General features: G+C 61.4%; 1 protein-coding gene across 1 annotated transcript in view; it reads left to right on the plus strand.

Moving 5' to 3' along the window:
- The first annotated feature begins 861 nt into the window (after nucleotides 1–861).
- SEMA6C (semaphorin 6C) overlaps nucleotides 862–20147 on the plus strand; it is a 34676-nt gene continuing 15390 nt past the window's right edge. The window contains 13 exon segments of the mRNA XM_006032736.3: nucleotides 862–1123; nucleotides 6064–6147; nucleotides 14584–14794; nucleotides 14959–15073; nucleotides 16127–16184; nucleotides 16444–16500; nucleotides 16577–16678; nucleotides 17007–17097; nucleotides 17433–17555; nucleotides 18077–18165; nucleotides 18626–18843; nucleotides 19043–19174; nucleotides 19439–19594. Of these exon segments, the coding sequence (XP_006032798.2) occupies nucleotides 14677–14794; nucleotides 14959–15073; nucleotides 16127–16184; nucleotides 16444–16500; nucleotides 16577–16678; nucleotides 17007–17097; nucleotides 17433–17555; nucleotides 18077–18165; nucleotides 18626–18843; nucleotides 19043–19174; nucleotides 19439–19594 (1259 nt within the window). The 5' untranslated portion in view covers nucleotides 862–1123; nucleotides 6064–6147; nucleotides 14584–14676.

The raw sequence follows: 20147 nt of genomic DNA on the forward strand, positions 1-20147 counted from the left end.
GGCGTGCTTTCCTTGCGCAGCACGAGGGGTCCCCGTGGGGGGCAGGGGGTGGCCAGCGGGTGGGGAAGGCTGCCTGCCTGGCACTGGCGCTGGCGCTGGCTGGGGCCGAACCCCTCCGGGGTTGTGCCAGGGGAACTTTCCCACCTTGCCCTGGCTCGGCCAGAGGTGGCCAGCCCCGGGCTGGGCACCCAGGGCAGGGAGGGCAGTGTCACGGGGTGCACCCGGTGCCAGGGCCCCATCCGCCACGGCCAGACCCCCGATGCCAGCAGCAGCCTGTGCCCTGGCGGGGTGGGGGCCGAAGGCACCAGCCCCCCCTGAAGTCCCGGCCCCCACTGGCCCTGCCAAGCTCCTCCTGCTCTGGGAGGAAGAGGTCCAGCAGCTCCCAGTTGATTCCAGGTCAGCTGATCCCAGCTCGGAAACATCCTGGAAAACAGGGGGGTTGTTAACCCTCGCCAGCCCAGGCCCACCCTCCCCCAGCTGCAGGAACGGGCCACGGCAGGGTGTGGGTGCTTGGCGTCGCAGGTTGAGGAGGGTGGGATGCCGGGGGTCAGTGTGACGCCCCAGGGGGAGCTGGGGGTTCGGGTGCTAGTGGGGTGCAGCTGCTGCTTGGGGTCTGTGGGTGAACGTACAGTGCCGTGCGCTGCGGGGCCGGCAGGGCCCAACCTGGCTTCTAGCTCCTGCTTCCCCAGTCCTTGTCTCCAGATCAGGCTCAAATTTGGCCCCTGGGGCTTGCCGGGCTCTGAGGATCCAGAGGCTGCAGTGGGATTGGATCCCATTGGAGCCAGCGCGCCTAGTGCTGTACGAACCGTGGCTGCAGGGGAGGGGTGAACCTGGGGAGGGCCAGGTTCCCATTTTCTGCTGGGGGTGTGTGAACCTGTCGAGGGCCAGGTTCCCATTTTCTGCTGGGGGTGGTTTGGGTCCTTCAATTGGGGAGGTGCGTGGCTATGAGGTGGCCAATCCCCTGCTGGCTGCGTGGGAGGAGCCTCTTGAAAACGAGGCTGGGGCTTGGGTGCTGTGGGTGAGCATACGAAGGCCAGATGCCTGCAGGGGACGGGAGCCCCAGTGCCGTGGGGCTGGGCAGGCAGAGGGAGCCCCCTGCGCCTGGATCTCTTGCTGTGACCAGGTAAGCTGCTTCTCTGCTCCATGCCTCAGTTTCCCCTCTCTGCTGCAGGCACTGCCCTCTGCTGGGTGGGTGCATCAGGCTCAGCTGTGTGTCACGAGCCCCGTACTGCGCCCAGCTGAGCCTGTGAGCTCAGGGCTTTGGGATCCAGAAAGGTGCAGGGCTTGAAGCTGTAATGCCTAGGGTCTGCGCCTGGCCCTGCCCTGCCCTGCGGTGTGGGCTGGAGCATGCCATGTCCCCGTTCTGTGCCTCAGTTTCCCCACCTGTGGTACTGAGCGCAGAGTCCTGGCGCAGCCTGGGACTGAACTAGCTGGGGCTGTTCCTACATGGGGTGTGAAGAGCGGCTGCGTTCCACCCCAGAACCAGCCGCATCTCAGCTGGTGAGGAAGTGGCTGTGGTGCGTTGGAGATGGATCTTGTATTCCCTTTTGCAGGGGAATGGACATGCTGCCTTGTTGTTGTAGGTCCTACGTAAAGATAGGGGCTGCCTGCTGGGCTGGTGTTGCTGGCTTTGCCCTGAGGTCTGGATGGGGTTTCACGTCCTGGCAGAGGGTGCAGCCTTTGCCCCCCTTCCCCGATGCGGCAGTGTCTGGGTGGGGTCGGGGTTACTGGGCTTCCTGGGGGCAGGGGGTTGCCCTTGGGGGCCATGGGCCCAGCATCATGTGGGCACTAGGCAAGGGCACAAATTAACACCGGCTCCTCGTTCTCATGCCTGCCGTTCTGGGCCCCGTGTGGCACACGTGTGCCCTGGTGCCCCCTTGCTGCCCCCCTCCATAGCCAGGTCTGTCCTGGGCCTCACCCGCATGCAGGCCACAGCTCCCCCTGGGGCCAGGTGTGGGGGAGAGCAAGGCACTGGCGGCAGGGGCACAGGTCCCCAACACGTTGGGGGCATCTGCTCTGCCTGGGTGCAAGCTCTGCCCTAGTTTTCTGGCTTTCAAGAGAAGAAAACAGCCTTTTTTTTTCCGCCTCACGGTTGATTGTCACCTGGGAGCTGACAGCGGGCAGGATCATGTGGCTTGGGGCCTAGGTGTGGCTGGTGCCGGTGCCCAGGCAGCCCATCCTGGGAGCACCCTGGCCAGACCCACCGTGGGCTGGGGTCACGGGGCTATGGACATGGGGCTTGCATGCTAAATCCCACAGACCCCCGAGCAGACAGAACTGCTGCTGTCCTGGGGGGGCTGTTGGGCTCTCACATTTCCTAGCCCGCTGGCACCCTGCGAGGGGCTATCCTGGGATAAGGATACAGGACACTTATACTGGTATCACTTCCCCATGTAGTTTTGCCCCGATCCTTTCAGGGGGGGTCTAGGCAGGAGGGGGTGATGCTACCCCAGGAGGAGGGGTTACACTGGTGTAAAGGGGTAGTTTGTCTGGGCCCCTCGTTACTGCTGGGTAGCGATGGGCAGTGGAGCAGGATCGTTGGAGGTCAGGCCCCGGTTCCCCCCTGCACCTCGTGCACCCTGTCATGCAAAGCGTGTACATGTAGATTGGCACAACTGTGCCTGGGGACACCTGGCTCCCATACAAGGTGCTGGGGGTGCAGAGGCCGTTGTGCGAGGGGCCATACACAGTGTTTTCTACAGGCATTGCACGACGGCCAATCAGTGAGTGCCGGGCGCATGGAGGGGAGCCAGGAGGCTTCGTAGCCGGCTGCCTCCAGCTGCTGCTTCTGGGCTGGGCTCCTGCAGAGGGAGGAGAGTGGGTGCTTTGCATGGTGAAGGGGTGTGAAGTCACCCCCCACCCCTTCCCTGCATGCCCGCTGCCGCCTTGGCCCTGCCCCGGCCCGCTTGCTGCCCGCCAACCCAGCCCAGCCAGTGCTGCCGCGGCCCCTTCTCTGAGTTATTGTGTTTACGAGCCTTTAACAATGGAATAAATAAGGGGATCGATCACGCCAGGCATGCAGACAGGCGCGTGCACGCACACAGACACATGCAGAGACAGGCATGTGCAGGCACGCACAGATGCACGCACACAGTGACAGGCAAACAGACAGAAACACATATATGAGCATGTACAGACACACACACATGCACACTGAGACAGACATACATGCATGCCCACATATGCTCACACACATGCACACAGAGGCGGGAACATAGGCACACACAGACAGACACATGCACACACTGAGACAGGCGCATGTGTACACACACACACACACACACACACACACACACTGAGATGGGCATACACACACATGAACATACAGATTGGAACATAGATATGCACACAGACACACGCAGAGATGGGGAAGCAGGACGGGGAATGGTGATGGCTGGGACCTGGGCCAGGTGCCCAGTCATCCCAGCCCTGGGGCCCCTGCGTGGGTACGGACCTCGCTGCTGGCCCGGACTCCTGGGTTCTCTTCCCAGCTGTGGGAAGCAGGGGCTGGGGTGAGTGTGCTGGGGCAGGGATCGGGACCCTGGGTCCTCTGTCTGGAGGCCAGGGCAGGCCCCGGGCAGTGGGTGCATTCCCTGCTGGTGCCTCTCCCCACTATGTACCCGGCCTGCGTGGCCCTGATCCTAGGCCAGGCTCTAGGCGCCAGTGCCAGGATCCCCGCGCTGCAGTGATGCTAACGGCTCGCTTGGATCCTAGATGGAGAGGAGCCGCCAGGACCTCCCAGCACTGCACCAAGGTGGCAGCAGCCGGGGAACAAAGTCCCTGTGCCTGGGCCACGCGTCTCCCCGCACTCGGAGCTCCATGTCGGGCCATGGGCCAGACTGACCTGCGGGCAGCGACAGCAGCAACAGCTCCAGCTCCAGCCGGATGTCCCGGCTGTGAGGCTGCTTCCTGCCATTGTCCCAGACCCGGCCAGGGCCGAGGCCCCCCCTTCGCCTCCCCTCTGGCACAGATCGCAGCCCACATCTGCTAGGGGTTGCGAGCCAGGCCCGCACAGAAGCCAGGCCTGTCTAGGGCGAGGGGAACCCAGGAGTCCGGGTGCCCTGCACCCCCTCTGCTCCGGACCCCAGCTCCCACCCCTCCTCCATAGTGGGGGGAGAACCCAGGAGTCTGGGCGCCCAGCCCCCTGCCCCCACCAGCTCTGACTCCTAAATCTCTCCCCTCCCAGAGCTGGGGAGAGAACCCAGGAGTCCTGGCGCCCAGCCTACCCACTAGCCCTGGCTCTCTCCCAGATACACAAACCCAGGAGTCCTGGCTCAGGGCCCCCTGTCCTTGGTGTAACCCGGCAGAGCCCCCATGCTCCTGTCTTGGAGCTGGGAAGGGAACCCGCGAGTCCTGGTGCCCTCAGCTCTAGTTCCCGTGCAGGATGGATCAGGACGCTGGTGCTGCCTGGTGGTGGTGGGGCATAGATGGACTGGGGCTAATTAACACACTCAAGTGTTATCCCATTACCCCTTCGCAGGGCAGCTGGGCAAGGCTGGCATGGCAGAGATGAGCACCAGTAGGGCCAAGCACAGCACAGACCTGGACAAAGCCTCTCCCAGCACTCTCCTGGTCTGACCAGATGCGAGACAGGAAGGGAAATCGAGGCCCAGAACCCCCCCCCAAGGGATTTAGGAGCCCAGCCTCAATGGGAGTTAGACACTCGGGTGCCTTCAAGGGCCTGGAGGCGTGAGGCACGTCTGGTCACAGGACCCAGATTCCAGGGCTCTTGGCTGCTGGATTGTGTGGATCCTGGGGGCACCGGGCTGGTATGGACCTGGTCTTGGCTGGGCTGCGGGCAGGGAAGGGTGGTAAACAACGAACAGAGCAGGCCTGGTTGCTGGGACCCAGGTGTCCTGGTCGCATGACTACAGGCAGGTTGTGAGAGCCAGGTCAGGGCGGGCTGTGTGTGCAAGCATGTGGAGGCATGTACATGCGTGTGGAGGCGTGTGCAACCCCATCCTGTTCCCAGAGCAGCTTGGCACTGGTTTCACTGGTCCCCATGGCCCCTGGTAGCCCTGCCAGCCGTTGCCCCATGCTGGCAGGAGAGGAGGGGCTGAGTCAGGCCTGTGTTGCATGGGGGGTTTGCATGTTGGTGTGTGCACACTCAGCCCTTGGGGATGCACCAGGGCCTGGGAGCTGCAGCCAGGACCCCTGTGCACTCTCCCCCTGCCGGCGCTGCTCCCTTCCCCCAGGTCTGTCTGGTCCGGGGCTGTGAGATCAGTGGTTGGTGGCTCCAGACTCAGGGTCAGCCCCAATGTCAGGCACTGACTGGAGACCAGGGCAAAGGCGGCTGCAGCCGGTGTCGGGGAAGGGTGATCTGTACAAGGCAGAGTGATGGGGGTGGGGGTTTGCACGGGGATCACGTGTGCGTATGGTCACATATGTGTGCACATGCACCCCCTGTATATGACTTGGATCATGGCTCCTCACACTGGGGTGCAGTGTGCATGCATGTGAATGCACAAGTGCACACTGGTGCTGGCACACAAGGCTTCCGTGCCCCCCCACAGGAAGGCCAACCCATGCCTGCGGCACCTGCCCTTTCCTCAGTTTCCCCACATTGTCCTGACCTACTGCGGGGGGAGGCTCCCATGGGCACTGTGCTGGATGCCTCCCTCATCTCTAAATGCATCATCTCCCTTGGCCACATACCCTCTGGGGACCCAGGTGTCCAGACTCCCCGCTCCCCCGAGTTGGGGTAGAACCCAGGAGTCCTGCCTCAGTCCTTAGTGCCCTTCTGGGGCTGGGCTTGGGGCTGTATCGGAGAGAGGAGACATGGGCAGCTCCCCCTGTCCTATGCTGGGCCTCAAAGGGTTGGGGGGGCTGGGTACCACAGAGATCCCATTTGGTGCTTGTGCTGGGAGGGGGGGCTGTGGGTCAGGAGTGAGGGGCACTGGCAGGGCTGGGCACAGTCTCTGCCACACTCAGGGTATCTGGTGCAGGGTGCAATGGCTGGTGGGGGGAGACCCCCACACCCGGACACCTGGGTCCCATGGCTGGGGGGTCTCATGTCTCCACATGTGGCCAGCTCTGGATCTCACCTCTCTTTTCCCCTTGCAGCCCTGCCGGACCCCCTGGACATCACCCGAGCCCCCCTGGCTTCCCTCAGGTGCTGTCAAACTGCCGTGGACCCACGAGCCCCAGGTAGGGCCCAGCTGTGGGCTGGTGGGTGGATCCTAGGTATGGGGTGTTTCAGACTGAGCTGTAGGTGCCAGGGAGGAGCGGTGGGACCCAGGTGTCTGGGTGTGTGGTAGCTGCTAGGCTTGGGGGACAGGTTCAAGTTCAGGGACTTGGGCTTGGCACTGGGGCTGCTCCAGCCTGGCAGGGTCCCTGTGCTGAGGCTGGCTCAGGTCTAGCTTTACTCTGTGTCTGCAGCCTTGCACTGGGTGCATCCCACCAGGCTGCAGGGCTCCAGTAGCTGTTGGACCCCCCTGGCACTGCCCAGCCCACAGAGGGGCCGGCACTGCCGGGCATGGGCGCTGGCACTGGGCAAGGGCTGGCATGCAGCCGGCAGGCCTCCTGGCACTGACTGGCACCACACTCTGCAAAGCTAAGCAGAGTCTGGCTCATTCATCATTTGGATGGGAGACCAGGGTGGAGGGTGCGGGAGTGCCTGGCTCCCTGAGACATCCCCCCAGCCCTGCACCTGGGTCTCTGACCTACCCGAAGCGCTGGCTGTGCCGCGCCCCAACGCTGGCTGCATTGGGGCATGTCCCGGTGCTCCCCCGGCCACCGTCTCCAGGCTGGCTCCAACTGGCCGCTGAAGCTGAATTATTCATATTTTAATTTCTGATGCAGCCAGACGTGGGGTGGGGGGGGCTGGGCACGGACGTGCGGGGCTCAGGGGAGCGGCCTGGCAGCCCCCTGCTGGTTAGGGCTCGTGTGTGTCATAGTTCCCGTGTGGCTGGTGGTGGGGGTGAGTCTCCAGCAGAGCGCAGCATGGGGGTGTGGATCAGGTGAGGAGTGGGGGGCAGGCTCTGAGGGCCTGAGTGAGGGTCCAGTCCTGGCTGATCAGAGCGCTGGGCTGTTGGACCCAGGTGTCCAGTCTCCCCCACGGCACCGAGCCAACACCCCTGTCCCCACCCTGGCAGCCTCTGGTGCAGTGACTAGAGACTCCTGGGTCCTGTGCCCAGCTCGCGGGGAGGGTAGCGGTAGGGGTTAGATCAGTAGTGTCTGTGCCAGGACTCCTGGGTTCTCATCCAGGAGGCAGGTCACTGAGCTGGGGGAGGTGGTGGGGGGGGCAGGCTGGGCTCCCAGGGCATCATGGGAGCAGGGAGAGAGGGACCAGGCTGTGAGTTGTGGGGGGCAGGACACTAGGGTTCAGCTCCCAGCTTTGCCACGGCACTCCTGCCTGGCCTTGGCCCTGTCACCTCACCCCCACCCACCTCCCCTGTGGCGTGGGAGACTGGCTTTTGAGTGTGGACAGGAAGTGGCAGGCATTTGAGACAGAAAGTGGGGTGGCACTGCAAACGGGAACTAGGGGGCATTTGAGACAAAGTGGGGGACACTGCAGGCCAGGACTCTAGGGCCAGGGGTTCAAATCCCCATGCAGCATCATTGCAGACAACTCACCACTCGCTCTGTGCCTCAGTTTCCCCAACTGTTGCTGGGCTCCACACATCAGCCATGGCTGCCTGGCCAGTGCCCGGCAGTGAGAACCCACAGGGTTAACCCGCAGTCTCTGCCCTAGGGCACGGGGTATGTGCACGGTGCTAGCTCCCAGGGCTTCAGGGAAAGCATCTTGTACATCAGGGCAGCCCCAGGGTGACTCTAACTGACTGGAACTGGCACCGGCACCGGCACCCGGCTGGCCCTGGTCCTTTCCTGGGCTTGCATAAGTATAGGCCTACAAGCACACGCTTGCATGCACAGATCTGCTGATATGAGTACATGCCCAAGTGGGGGTGCCCCCACCTCTGCACCTGCAGGCCCAGGCACCTCGGGATGAGCACACAGCTGTGTGAATACACGCTCACACATACCCATGTGAGCACACACATGCCACCTATTACATGCATACCTGCCTGAACAGATGTGTGAGTACATGCTCATACATGTGTGACCCAAGTAGGCACATACTCATGTGAACACACTCCTCCAGGACCACTACTTAGACACGCATACCCACATGAGCGTGCAGGCCCATGAACTCTGCATACATGTGTACCCCCACATGAGTACATACCCATGTGAACACACATCCACGCACGCTCAGGTGGAAACACACCCCATGTGAACACACCTCCGGCATGAAGACCTCATGCATGTGAATACCTCTGTGAGTACACACCCACGTGAACCCACATTCCTATAGGCACACCCCCACCTGAACACAACTCTTAGATGAACACTGCATTCATATGCATACCCATGTGAGCACACACTCATGTGAACATGCTTGCCCATGTGAAAACGTGTGTAGACACACACCCATGTAAACACACCCTTTACCTGAGCACTGAATACACATGCACACCCATGTAAGTATACACCCAGTTGAACCAACTCACACCCATGCATGCCCACATGAAAACACACTCATTGCAGGCACACTTCTGTGAACACCTCCTCCCTCCCATGTAAGCACACACCCATGCAGGCAGCATCCATGCACACACCCACCTGCTTGAGTAGAGGCCCATGTAAAAACACACTTGTGTAGACACCTGAGTGCACACTCATGTGAGCACATGCCCCATGTGAACATGCACCGATGCTGGCACATACCGCACATGAACACACAAGCATATACGCCCAGGCACGTACAGCCTGTACGCGCCCCCACATGGGCACATGCGTGCACACCCACTGTGTGCAGTCCGTCCCTCTCTGGGGCACTGCATGCCCCCGCTCTGCTCTCGGTGGGGCTCTGCCCAGCCCTTGCCACGCGGTGCCTTCTCCCCTCCCCCCGTGTGGCTCTGGTGCTCCCCTGGGAGCCAGCTTTGCAGCAGTGTAATTAACGGTGCTAATGACGCGTGCGGCGGCTCCGGCAGCCGGGGCCTTCGTTAAAAATAATGGAGCAGAGAGGAGTGATGGATTTCGGTGGGGGGGGAGAGACGACTGGGAGCCAGGACGCCTGGGTTGCTCCTCCAATGCCAGGAGAGGAAGGGAGGTCCATTGATCAGAGCTCATGCACGTGTACATATGCACACATGTGCATATATACACACAGGCAGGCACATGTGTACATATGAACAAGCACACACAGGAGCACATGTACATGCACCATACACACACCTGTACACAAGTGTACATACAGACATGTACATGCATTCGCATACCTACATGTGCACACGGGCATGCACATGCATGTATACACAAATGCATATGATTGTGCATACAGACATGGATATGCACACACATCCACACATGCTTGCACACACGTACACCCCCATACACACACCTGTATACAAGTGTACATACAGACATGTATGTGTAGACACAAGCACACATGGGTGCACATACACGGGGCCCATGCACAGTAGTGCACACAATGACATCCTGGGATTAGCTTCCTGTTAACCAGGTCTGCGGGGCCTCCAGTCCCACGGGGTTGCCGCGCCTCCCTCCACCTGCTGTGGGCTGGGCTGCCCCCACCCTGGCCCCAGCTGGGGGTGGGTCTGAGAGCCTCTGTGTCACCATCGTGCTTGTCTTGGCCCCTTGTGCCCGATGTTGCACGTGCATGAGACAGCCCTGCCCACCGGGGTGTGCACCAGGGACAGACAGGGGCTGAGCCCCAGCTGTGCCCAGGCTGGACTGAGTCTGAAAGGCACTGAATCAGGCCCAGGCTTCCCCCTGCCTGACCCCCATTCTGCCCCAAGCAGTGGGGTGGCTCTGTCCTGGGGGTCCTGCCCCCTTCTACACCAGGAGACACATGCACAGCTGGTGCTAGGAGCCAGGACTCCTGGATTTTCTCCCCTGTGCTGGAGCCAGGATTTCTGGGCTCCATTCCCAGCGCCAGAAGGCCTGTCTGCCAGGTGCAGATGGGAGATAGGACTCCTGGGTTCCCTGCTTAGTTTGGGGTTGCTAGCCTGGCTCCTGGGGTCCATGCCTGGCTGGGCCCCGCTAATGGGTGCCCCCTGCAATGTGCATGGTGCTGCATATACCCATGCCTGCCTGTATAATTCCCACTATTTAAAAAGGCCCCTTCCCCTTCTAATGATCCCAGGCAGGCTTAACAGGCACGTGCCCACCTGCAACCTACACCTGGCCACTGTAATAGCCCAGCACCTGCCGGGTTTTGGGGGCAGGGGTGGGGGGCTGGGTACCACAGAGATCCCATTTGGTGCTCGGGCCTCTTGGTGCTGTGCTAGCCAGGAGGGGCCTCTCTAGGGAGCTGCAGGGCAGTAGTGTGCCCCTAGGGTCCATTGTGCGAGGCGAGAGACCCGTTGTGCGAGGCAGGGTGAGCTCGGCTGCATGGGGGCTGCCGTTCCTAGGCCTGATCGCTGCTGTGGCAGTGATCGTGTTAATGATGGGATGATGATTGACAGCGCCTGGAGCCTGGCTGGGGGCACTCGAGGTGAGCCACCCACTACGTGCCACATCGGTAGCCATGGCCCTGGGGTGCAAGGCTCTGTACATCCTGGCGTTATGAGACAAGCCCAGGCAGGAGGGGAAACTAAGGCACGGGTGGGGGCAGGACTCCACAAGGCCCCGTGGCAGAGCTGGGAGTAGCGCTCTGGGCCCCAGATTCCATCCCCTTGGTGTGGCCCCACTGCCTCCTGCTGGCCATAGGGGTACCCTGTGCAGAGCTGTCCCTAGGGGTGTGCGGGGCGGTTTCCCTGATTCACTCCCCACCCGGGACGGCCCTGACCCTGTGCCCATGCCCACAGCTAATGGGGTTTTCCCCAGGCTGCATTAGTGGCAAAGGCTTTTGGGCCCCAGGTCTGGCTGGGGGTCACTGCCTGGGTGCTGCCAGTCCCCAGGGCTCCTCAGGATGCTGCCAGATGTGCCTGCCCCCATGGCATCTGCACTGGGGCAGATGGGCAGCAGGCACTGCCCCCAACACAGAGCCTGAGGTGCCCTGCTAGGGTTGGGCGGGGACAGAGAACTACCCCTCCAGCCCCTGCCAGGGCAGACCCTCTCCTGCCAGCCTGTGCTTCATCACCCGCAAATTACAGCTCCAGCTAATCATTCCCAGCTTCCAATTAGCCCTGATTGGGCTGGTGCAGCGCTGGGTAATTAGCAATCCAGCCAGGAGCTGGAGGGCGGGGGCTGGGCTGGCAAAACAGCTCTCAGCTTCCCAGCCTCAGACTCCCGCATGCGTGTACACACACACACACACACACACACACACACACACACCCCTGGCATCCAGGGGACACGCACATCCCACACTTCAGGCATCCAAGGGGCGTATACACACAGCCCCCGCCCCCCAGGCATCCAGGACACCCCCCCACCCTGCCCCAGCCATCTGAGATGCACACACATACCGAAACCATGTTTCTGACACGCACAGAAACCATGTGTCTCTCTCTCTCTCGCGTGTGCATACACACAAAACCCAAGTATCTGATACACATCTGCACGCACACATGTGCACACACCCAGTTCCCAGCACAAGCCAGAAGCAACTGAGTAAGGACGGGGAGGGAGGGGCTGATAGCTGCACCCCTGGAGGGCAAGGGGCAGGGGGGGGCACTTGGGCACAGTACCCCTGCTGGCCAGCACTGGAAGTGCCCCAGGGCAGTGGGGACAGGGGGCACTGGAGCGCACCCTGCCCTTCCCGCAGCTTCATAGGGCTTGCAGGCCCTGTCCAGCTGTGTGACGGATCACCACGCCCCGGTGTCTAGTGCTGCTGGGGCACTGTGGTATGGGGCTGGGACCTTGGGATAGCATGCCAGGCCCTGCCCGCTACTTGTGTGTGCAAGCCCACACGGACACATGTGCACAGATAAAGACACATGCACAGAGCAGGCTTTGCCACTGTCTGGCTGAATGCGCACGCACAGACACCAAGTATTACCCCAGTGACATGCACACATGTGGCTCTTCCTCTGTCCTGCTGCTTGCACACACATGTTGATACCAGGCATGGCCAGTGCCTGGCTAAACACACGGACACTCTCGCACGTGCACACACAGCACTTCTCCTGTCCTGCTACATGCATGCACATGCGTGTTTGTACCAGGCCTTGCCACTGCCCAGCTAAACACACATATACACATACACACTGCACTTTTGCTGCCCTGCTACACACACACACACATCCCTGGGCATCACTGTCCTCCTGCCTCCCCCCCTCTGTCTCGTTTCCTTCCCTTGCTTCCCCCCCTCCAGGCCTGAGATGGGCCTCCCTGGCCCCACCTCATGCCTGTGCCCCTGGCCGACCCCTCTGCACACACGCGGCGGCATTACCATCCATGGCTAATCGCGGCCACTCCAGCCTGATTGCACCCAGCTATTTATACCTCCTGGCACTGGCTCTGAGCTGCAATCGCAGCCCTGGTTGGAAAATCGTGCCCCCCCTGTGTCCCCTCTCTGTTCTGGGCTGTAACCCCTGCTATGCAGCGGGGAGGGCAGGGGACTGGCTGCCGGGACTCCTGGGCTCCTAACGGCCCGTTCCTGGGTTCCCGTCGTGGCTCCGGGATAGTATTGTTTGCTAGTCTTTGGAGCAAGGTGGGGGGATGCCAGGACTCCTGGGTTCTCCTCTCAGTTCTGGGGTGGGTAGGGGGGAACAGGGCTCTCTTCTTTGGGAGCCAGACAGCACCGTGCCTTGCTCTGCCCATATGCCCGCACTGACCCAGACTGATTGTCCCTAGATTCGGGTCTGAGTGAATCTGGGTGCCCCCAGGAGCACTCCTGCATTGTGCCAGAGGCAGCACTGCCCATGGCAGGGCAGGGAGGTGCCCGGGGAGGCTGAGCGACGTCAAGTCCCGACCAGGGGGAGCTCCGAGGCTCTCGCGGGAGGCGAACCCACGTCAGCCCCTGCCAGTGCCGCCCCATGCTGACGCCAGTGCTTGCCGCAGCCCTGGGGACCCAGCTGCCCACAGTGCCCTGTGAGCTGGTGGTTAGGAGCTGCCTCTCCTGGCACCCTCCAGGATGCCCATCCATGTGAGTGTGTATGCATAGATGTGTGCATACACACTCATCTCCACACAGACATTCCCCAGCAGTAGGCACGGGTGCCCACGCCCTCCCAGTGGCTACACACAAGCATGCACACACCTTACACAGATGTGTGCACAGAGCACGAATACTGTATACCCAGATGCATGCCCTCTCCACCTTCTACATGCCCCCTGTGTCCAGAGAGACCGCCACTTCTGGGACACCCCTTTCTGTGTATACAGACACCATACCCTTTGTGCGTACACACACACACACACAGAGTATACCCCCATGTGCATCTACACACACCTCTTCCACAGTATACAGCAACATGTGTCCAGTCCACAAACACCTCTTCCACTCTCAGTTTACACTGGTGTGTGTCACACACACACCTCTTGCCCAGGTATGAATAGATACCAGCAAACCTTGTATATATTGTACATACACACACGTATGTGTACAGAGGTGCACGTGCAACCTGATAAACACCCCTGCCTGCTCCGGCTCTGGGGTCTAATGGGTTAGTATGGAGTGGGGCTGGGCATTGGGACGCCTGGGTTCCCTGCCCATTTCTGGGGCGCATGGATTCTGGCGGTGAGACTAGGGCGATGGGTGTCAGGACACCTGGGTTCTCTTCCCAGCTTGGGGAGGAGAAGGGGGCTTGGTGGTGAGAACTGGGCTGGGCTTGGGGACACTGGGTCCATCTTGCCAGCAGCAAACTGAGAAAGAACAAGTCAAGTCACCTCATCCACTCTCCCTTCCCAGCTTCCCCAACCAGCTCTGGTGGTAACTCTATCCCTGCACCAGCTGCTGCGCCCGCGTGCTCCCCAGCCCTGTGCCAGGACGGGGGGGCTGGGGGTACACGCCCTGTTTGCTATGAGTGGGGGGGGGCAGCTCTGTGTCATGGGGGGATAGGGCTGGAGCAGGGGGGCCATGGGACTGGGAGTTTCCCCTTCAGTCCAGACAGCGCTGGTTCACCCCCTGCAGTGTCACAGCCCTGGGACCGGGGCAGAAAGGGGTGTAAATCTGGAGCAGGCTTCTCAGGGCTGGAGCCCGAACTCCTGGGTTCCCGTCTGGGATGGGAGTAGGTGGGAGCAAAGCGGGGCTCTGTTGCCGGCTCTGGGGAGGTCTCAAGCACGAGACTCCTGGGTTCGTTCTTCATTGCTGCAAGGAGCATGGGGTCCAGAGCGCCTAAGTCTCCCACACCTGCCTCTGCCTTGGGCCAGCCCCGGTGCCCGGTCCTGCTGCATCCCTGCCACAAGGCCCCCCCACACTAGCAAATGAGCCCCCAATGCCCGGTGCGGGGGGGAGTATCTCCTGGTGGTTAGGGCGTGGGGGGCTGGGAGTCAGGACTCCTGGGTTCCCGTCAAGCTGTGGTGGGGGGTGCGCGGAGGGGCCTGGAGTCCGGACCCCTGGGTTCTGCTCTGGGTTTGTGGGGCATGTGGGGATCCACGGCCGGGGGCTGTGCATGGGAGGAGTGCTGGTGAGGCTACAGAGATGCGAGCCCGGTCGTGTCTCCCCAGGGCTGGCGGCAGGCGAGCAAAGGATGGCACAGCCCTAGGCCCTGCCGGGAAGATTCCTGCCTGCACCGCGCTGCTCCCGGGACGGCCGCGAGGATGCCCTGCTCCCTCTCAGCTGTGGCTCTGCTCCTACTTGCCCTCACCCGGAGCCTCCCGGCGGCCACGCTGTCCTTCCCCAGAGACCTCGTCCCCCTCAGCACCGTGGGCCTGACAAGTACGTGAGCTGGGTGGCAGCCGTGGCGGTCAGTGGCGATGATGATGAATGCCTTGGTGGGAGTCTGAGGTGGGGCTGTGGCAGGCGTGGGGGTCCCAGGTGTGGTCCCGCCGGGTGAGCGTGGGGCAGTGTGTAACGCCCGCCTGTCCTCCCCCTGCTGCCAGGCACGTCCCAGTACCCCTGGTTCCGGGGCCTGGCGGGGGACAATGACACGGCCCAGCTCGGCCTGGACTTCCAGAGGATGCTACGGCTCAACCAGACACTCTTCATCGCCGCACGGTGAGTGCAGGGGGGGCAAGCTGCCCCCCTCCAACCACAGCACACAGCATGCACCCAGCCGCAGCACACCCATCATGCATGTTTTGCACAAGCATCATGCACAGCCAGTGCTGACGTCCCCCTTGTGCCCACTCCCACCGCAGCATGCATCATGCACAGCCCTCGCACAGCTTCTGCACGCCCCTAGTGCACCATCCCAGCATGCTGACCTCCGCCGCCAGCCCCACTGCCCTCCCAGGCCCGGTATTTCAGCACCCGTGGGTGCTGGGATGGTTCATAGAATCTGAGAGCTGGAAGGGAGCTGCGGCAGTCATGTCTAGTTCAACCCCCTGCCTGAGGCAGGATCTGCCCTGTGCAAGCCATCCCAGACAAATCCATCATCCAGTCTCTCACATAAGACAACTGTCAGCCCTGACACAGCACAGACATCACCCCCACCCACTTGCCCCAGGGAAAGCTGGGGGCCCACAGCAGCAGCGTCCTGCTTCTGTGAAATCTTGTGATACACCCTCGAGAGATCCCAGGCAGAGGCCATGCCCCCACTGCAGAGGAAGGCAAACCCCCCAGTCTGTACCAGTCTGAGAAAAAGGGAAAATTCTTTCCTGACCCCAGTGCAGCATCAGTCTGATCCTGAGTGAAGGGGCAAGACTCTGTAGCCAGGACCTGCCAGCTTTGGTGATAGCAAGAGCATTGTCACAGCCCAGACCTCATCCCCAGCCTGGGCTGCAGCTAACACCCAGTACCTCTGAGGGAGCCTTTAAAACCCCTTGACACATGGAGCAGAAAGGGCTGGGGGTTACCCAGCAAAGCCCAGAAGCCTGGACAATTCCCATAGTAAAACACAGGCATCACTACACCTAGATCACCCCCAACTAGTTGCTGTGCAGCCTCTCCTTGAACCCCTCCAGTGATCCAGAGTTCACCCTTCCCTGGCGTCAATGCCACGGCCTCCCTGCTCTGACAGTGCAGAAGTGTTTCCTGAGGTCCAGTCGAAACCTGCTTTGCTGCCACTTCAAGCCATTCAAGTTCCACGTCCCCTCTCTCTCCCCGCAGGGACCATGTGTATGCCTTTGATCTCCAGTGGGCCAAGGAGCTGCTGTGTCCAGACAGGGTAAGGGGCAGAAGGAACCATGGCTGTCAGAGCAGGGCCAGGTGGGGTGTGGGGTGAGATGCAGGACTCCTGCGGTCTAATCTCAGCTTTGGGAAAAGGAGGGCAGCCCAATGGTTAGAGCTTGGGAGAGAGACTGGAAGTCAGGACACCTGGGTTCCAGTCCCAGGGCATCTGCATGGTGTTGGGCACTGCCTAGGCCCATGCAGGAGAAGGCTGCTTCCTGGCGCCACCCTTTAACCCTCTTCCTCCCCCACATCAGTATCTCACGTGGAAGACGCAGGACGTGGACAACTGTGCCATGCGTGGGAAGCTCAGGGTAAGACCTACTTCCCCGCACCCTGATGTGGGAACTGGGACTTCTGGTACTTACCCCCTGTCCCCTCCCCTGGCAGGACGAGTGCTACAACTACATCAAGGTGCTGGTGCCCAAGGACGACCGGACCCTCTTTGCCTGTGGGACGAATGCCTTCAACCCCATGTGCCGTACCTACAAGGTAAGGGGACAGGGTTTTTCCTGCTGCAGCTGGCTACGTGCCCTCCCCATTAGCCCAGCTGGCTGGTAGCCCTCTGCAAGGCCAGCTAGCCCCCTTGCCCACTCCAGGAGGGGAGCAAAGCAGTGACCTCACTCTGCTGGAGCTGCCCGCCACGAACCAGGACACCTGGGTTCCAGTCCAGGCCCTGGGCTCGAAGGCATGGGGCTCGTCAGCAGGCTGTGGGTGGCAGTGGGTGAAATGAGTTTGCTGGACCTCAGCCCATCCAGTCTCCAGAGTAGAGCCACACAGTGGGTGTCCTCCCTGGTCTAACCTGGGCACCTGGTTTCAGATCAGCAGCCTGGAGCAGGACGGGGAGGAGCTGAATGGCCAGGCCCGCTGCCCCTTTGATGCCAAGCAGACCAACGTGGCCCTCTTTGCAGGTATGTGGCTGTGGCTGAACTTGACACGTGGGGCAATGCAGGGGTGGATTGGGACATGACTCCCCGCTGGGTCTGGGGGGGAGAGGCCCATCCCTGATGCCTGGGCAGTGCCCATGTGGGGGCAGTCAGATCCAGCGGGCACTAGACCACAGGGTAGCCGTGACCAGGGCACAGCCAGCTGTGTCCCACGGAGATTGCCAGCTGCTGCACCCCCTGGGATAGATCAGTCTGGCATTGCTGCAAGAGGGAGGCCATGTGGGGCACCCCTCTGTGCCAGCCCCCTGCCTCCCTCCCTCCCTCCCTCCAGCCCCAACCTCTCTGCTCTCCCCTTGCAGATGGGAACCTCTACTCAGCCACGGTGGCTGACTTCCAAGCCAGCGACGCGGTGATCTACCGCAGCCTGGGCGAACGCAGCCCCATGCTCCGCACAGTCAAGTACGACTCCAAGTGGCTGCGAGGTGAGGAGGCAGGGGCAGGGGCATGGGGCAGAGCTGGTGGGGCAGGGACTCCTTTTTTCTCAGAGAAGCACATGTGTGGAGCTGTCTTAGGTGAACGAATGGCAGTAGAGGTCAGGACTCCTGGATTCTCTTTGTAGTAGCTTGAGCCACCACCTGGTAGCCAGGACTCCTGGGTTGTGTGCCCAGCTCTGGGAGAGCTGTGGCATCTAGTCGGTGGCAGGCCTGAACCTCTGTCCTCTCTGCTGTAACCCCCAAGCTTGGGGCTGGGGGTCGCTAGAGTCAGGAGTCGGGACGGCTGGGTTCTCTTCCCAGCTCGGAGAGGAGATTGGGTGCCAGGACTTCTGGGCTCATTTCCTGATTAACCCAGGCCTGTTCCTGCCCCTCTGCCTGCCTCAGCTTCCCTGATGCCCTGTGGGGCCATGGTCTCAGCATGCTCCTGAGGGGCAGGGCAGCAGGCACCCAGGTCAGGTGCTGCTTGGACAGGCCTGGCCTGGTGAACCCAGCTTTTCTCCTGCCCCCAGAACCGCACTTCCTCCATGCCCTGGAGCATGGCAGCTATGTCTACTTCTTCTTCCGGGAGATCTCCATGGAGTACACCACGCTGGGCCGGGTGAGCGTGGGGCAGGGCTGGGTCTGTGTGGCAGCATGGGCCCAAGCTGCCTGTGGGACCCTGGGCATCTCGGACTGGGGGTGCTGATGCTGGGAGCCTTGGGACAGCTGGGTCCCTGGGCTTGCCTGTCACCCTGGCCTCAGGCCAGGCTGCTTCTCCGTGGGAGCCAGGCACTGGGGGCACTGAACCCCAGGGTCTTCACTCCAGGCTTCGGGAGCCCTCAGTCGACAGCCTCTGTCCCCAGCTGGGGAGGCAGTGACGTCTAGTGGGTGTGGGGGTCAGGACTCCTGGGTTCTTTCCCAGTTGGGGGAGGGGAGCGCAGTCTAGCAGGGGTAGGATCACTAGCTTAGGGAATGGGGATCTAGCACACCCATGGGCCCTGGGGCATCTCTGCTGCCACTGTGCTAAGGGGCAGTTTGGCCGCTCTCGCCCCACCATAACTGGGACTTCGCTGTGCCAGGTGGTGTTCTCGCGGGTGGCACGCGTGTGCAAGAACGACCTGGGCGGCTCGCCCCGTGTGCTGGAGAAGTACTGGACCTCTTTCCTCAAGGCCCGGCTCAACTGCTCTGTGCCCGGCGACAGCTTCTTCTACTTCGATGTGCTGCAGGCTGTCACCGGCGTGGCCCAGCTAAACGGGCGGCCTGCCGTCTTTGGCGTCTTCACCACTCAGGCCAACAGGTACCATGGCAGGTGTCTCTCCTACCAGTTCTCCCACTAATATCCCAGCAGCCTCTGGGGCAGGAGGCTATGCACCCCACAAGGGGTCTGGCACCTTCAGGAACCTGAGAAAGCCCTGAGCCCCCATGTCCTGCTAACTCTTGGACCCAAGCAGGGGGTCCGAGCCGTGCCCCATGCTCACACCTGCCCATTTCCCCAGCATCACCGGCTCGGCTGTCTGTGCCTTCTACCTGGATGACATTGAGCGTGTGTTCAGCGGGAGGTTCAAGGAGCAGCGGAGCCCAGATGCTGCCTGGACGCCTGTCCCTGAAGACAAGGTGCCCAAGCCCAGGTACCAGCTTTGGTGCAGCCAGTTGGTAGGGGCAGGGGGCTGGGATACCTGGCTCCCCCTCCCCTGTGGGTCTAGATGGGTCTGGCTGTTCTTTGCCTGCTTCGGGGGCACTAGGAAGTGATGGAGGTGTGGTTTTGGGGTGGGGGCTCCTTGCATTGTCCCCCTGTCTCACTGGGCCCCGGGGATGTGGGGCAGTAGGGTGCATGGGGCTGGGCAGAGAGTGCCAAGCTGCTATGCCCATGGCTAGGTGCTCTCTCCTCCCAGGCCAGGCTCCTGCGCTGGCTCCGGGACTGCAGGCACCTACCGCAGCTCCAGTGAGTTCCCCGATGAGACCCTGTCCTTCATCAAGTCCTACCCACTGCTGGATGAGGCCGTACCCTCCGCCACTGGCCAGCCCCTCTTCACCAAGACGGCCAGCAGGTACTGCCCCTGAGGGCGGCTCTGAGTGCATGTACACGTGTATGCACGTGGGTGTGTATGTGGATGCATATGTGCCTAGTTCAAGTCAGCCGGCCCTGACAATCTTCACCCCAGGGTACTCAAGGAGCTGGCGAGCATCATAGCCCAGCCTCTAGCACGGATCTTTGAAAACTCTTGGCGCTCTGGTGTAGTGCCCGAAGACTGGAAGAAGGCCAATGTGGTGCCTATCTTCAAGAAGGGAGGAAAGTGGATGCGGCTAACTATAGGCCCATCAGCCTGACTTCTATCCCGGGGAAGATCTTAGAAAAGTTTATTAAAGAGGCCATCCTTAATGGACTGGCCGACGCCAACGTCTTAAGGGATAGCCAGCACGGGTTTGTTGCGGGTAGGTCTTGCTTGACCAATCTCATTTCCTTCTATGACCAGGTGACCTATCACCTGGACAAGGGAGAAGAGATTGATGTCATATATCTTGACTTCAAAAAAGCCTTCGATCTGGTGTCCCATGATCACCTCTTGGAGAAACTGGCCAATTGTCGCCTTGGGTCCTCCA

This window comes from Alligator sinensis, unplaced genomic scaffold, assembly GCF_000455745.1.
Source record: "Alligator sinensis unplaced genomic scaffold, ASM45574v1 scaffold463_1, whole genome shotgun sequence".
Lineage (NCBI taxonomy): Eukaryota > Metazoa > Chordata > Crocodylia > Alligatoridae > Alligator > Alligator sinensis.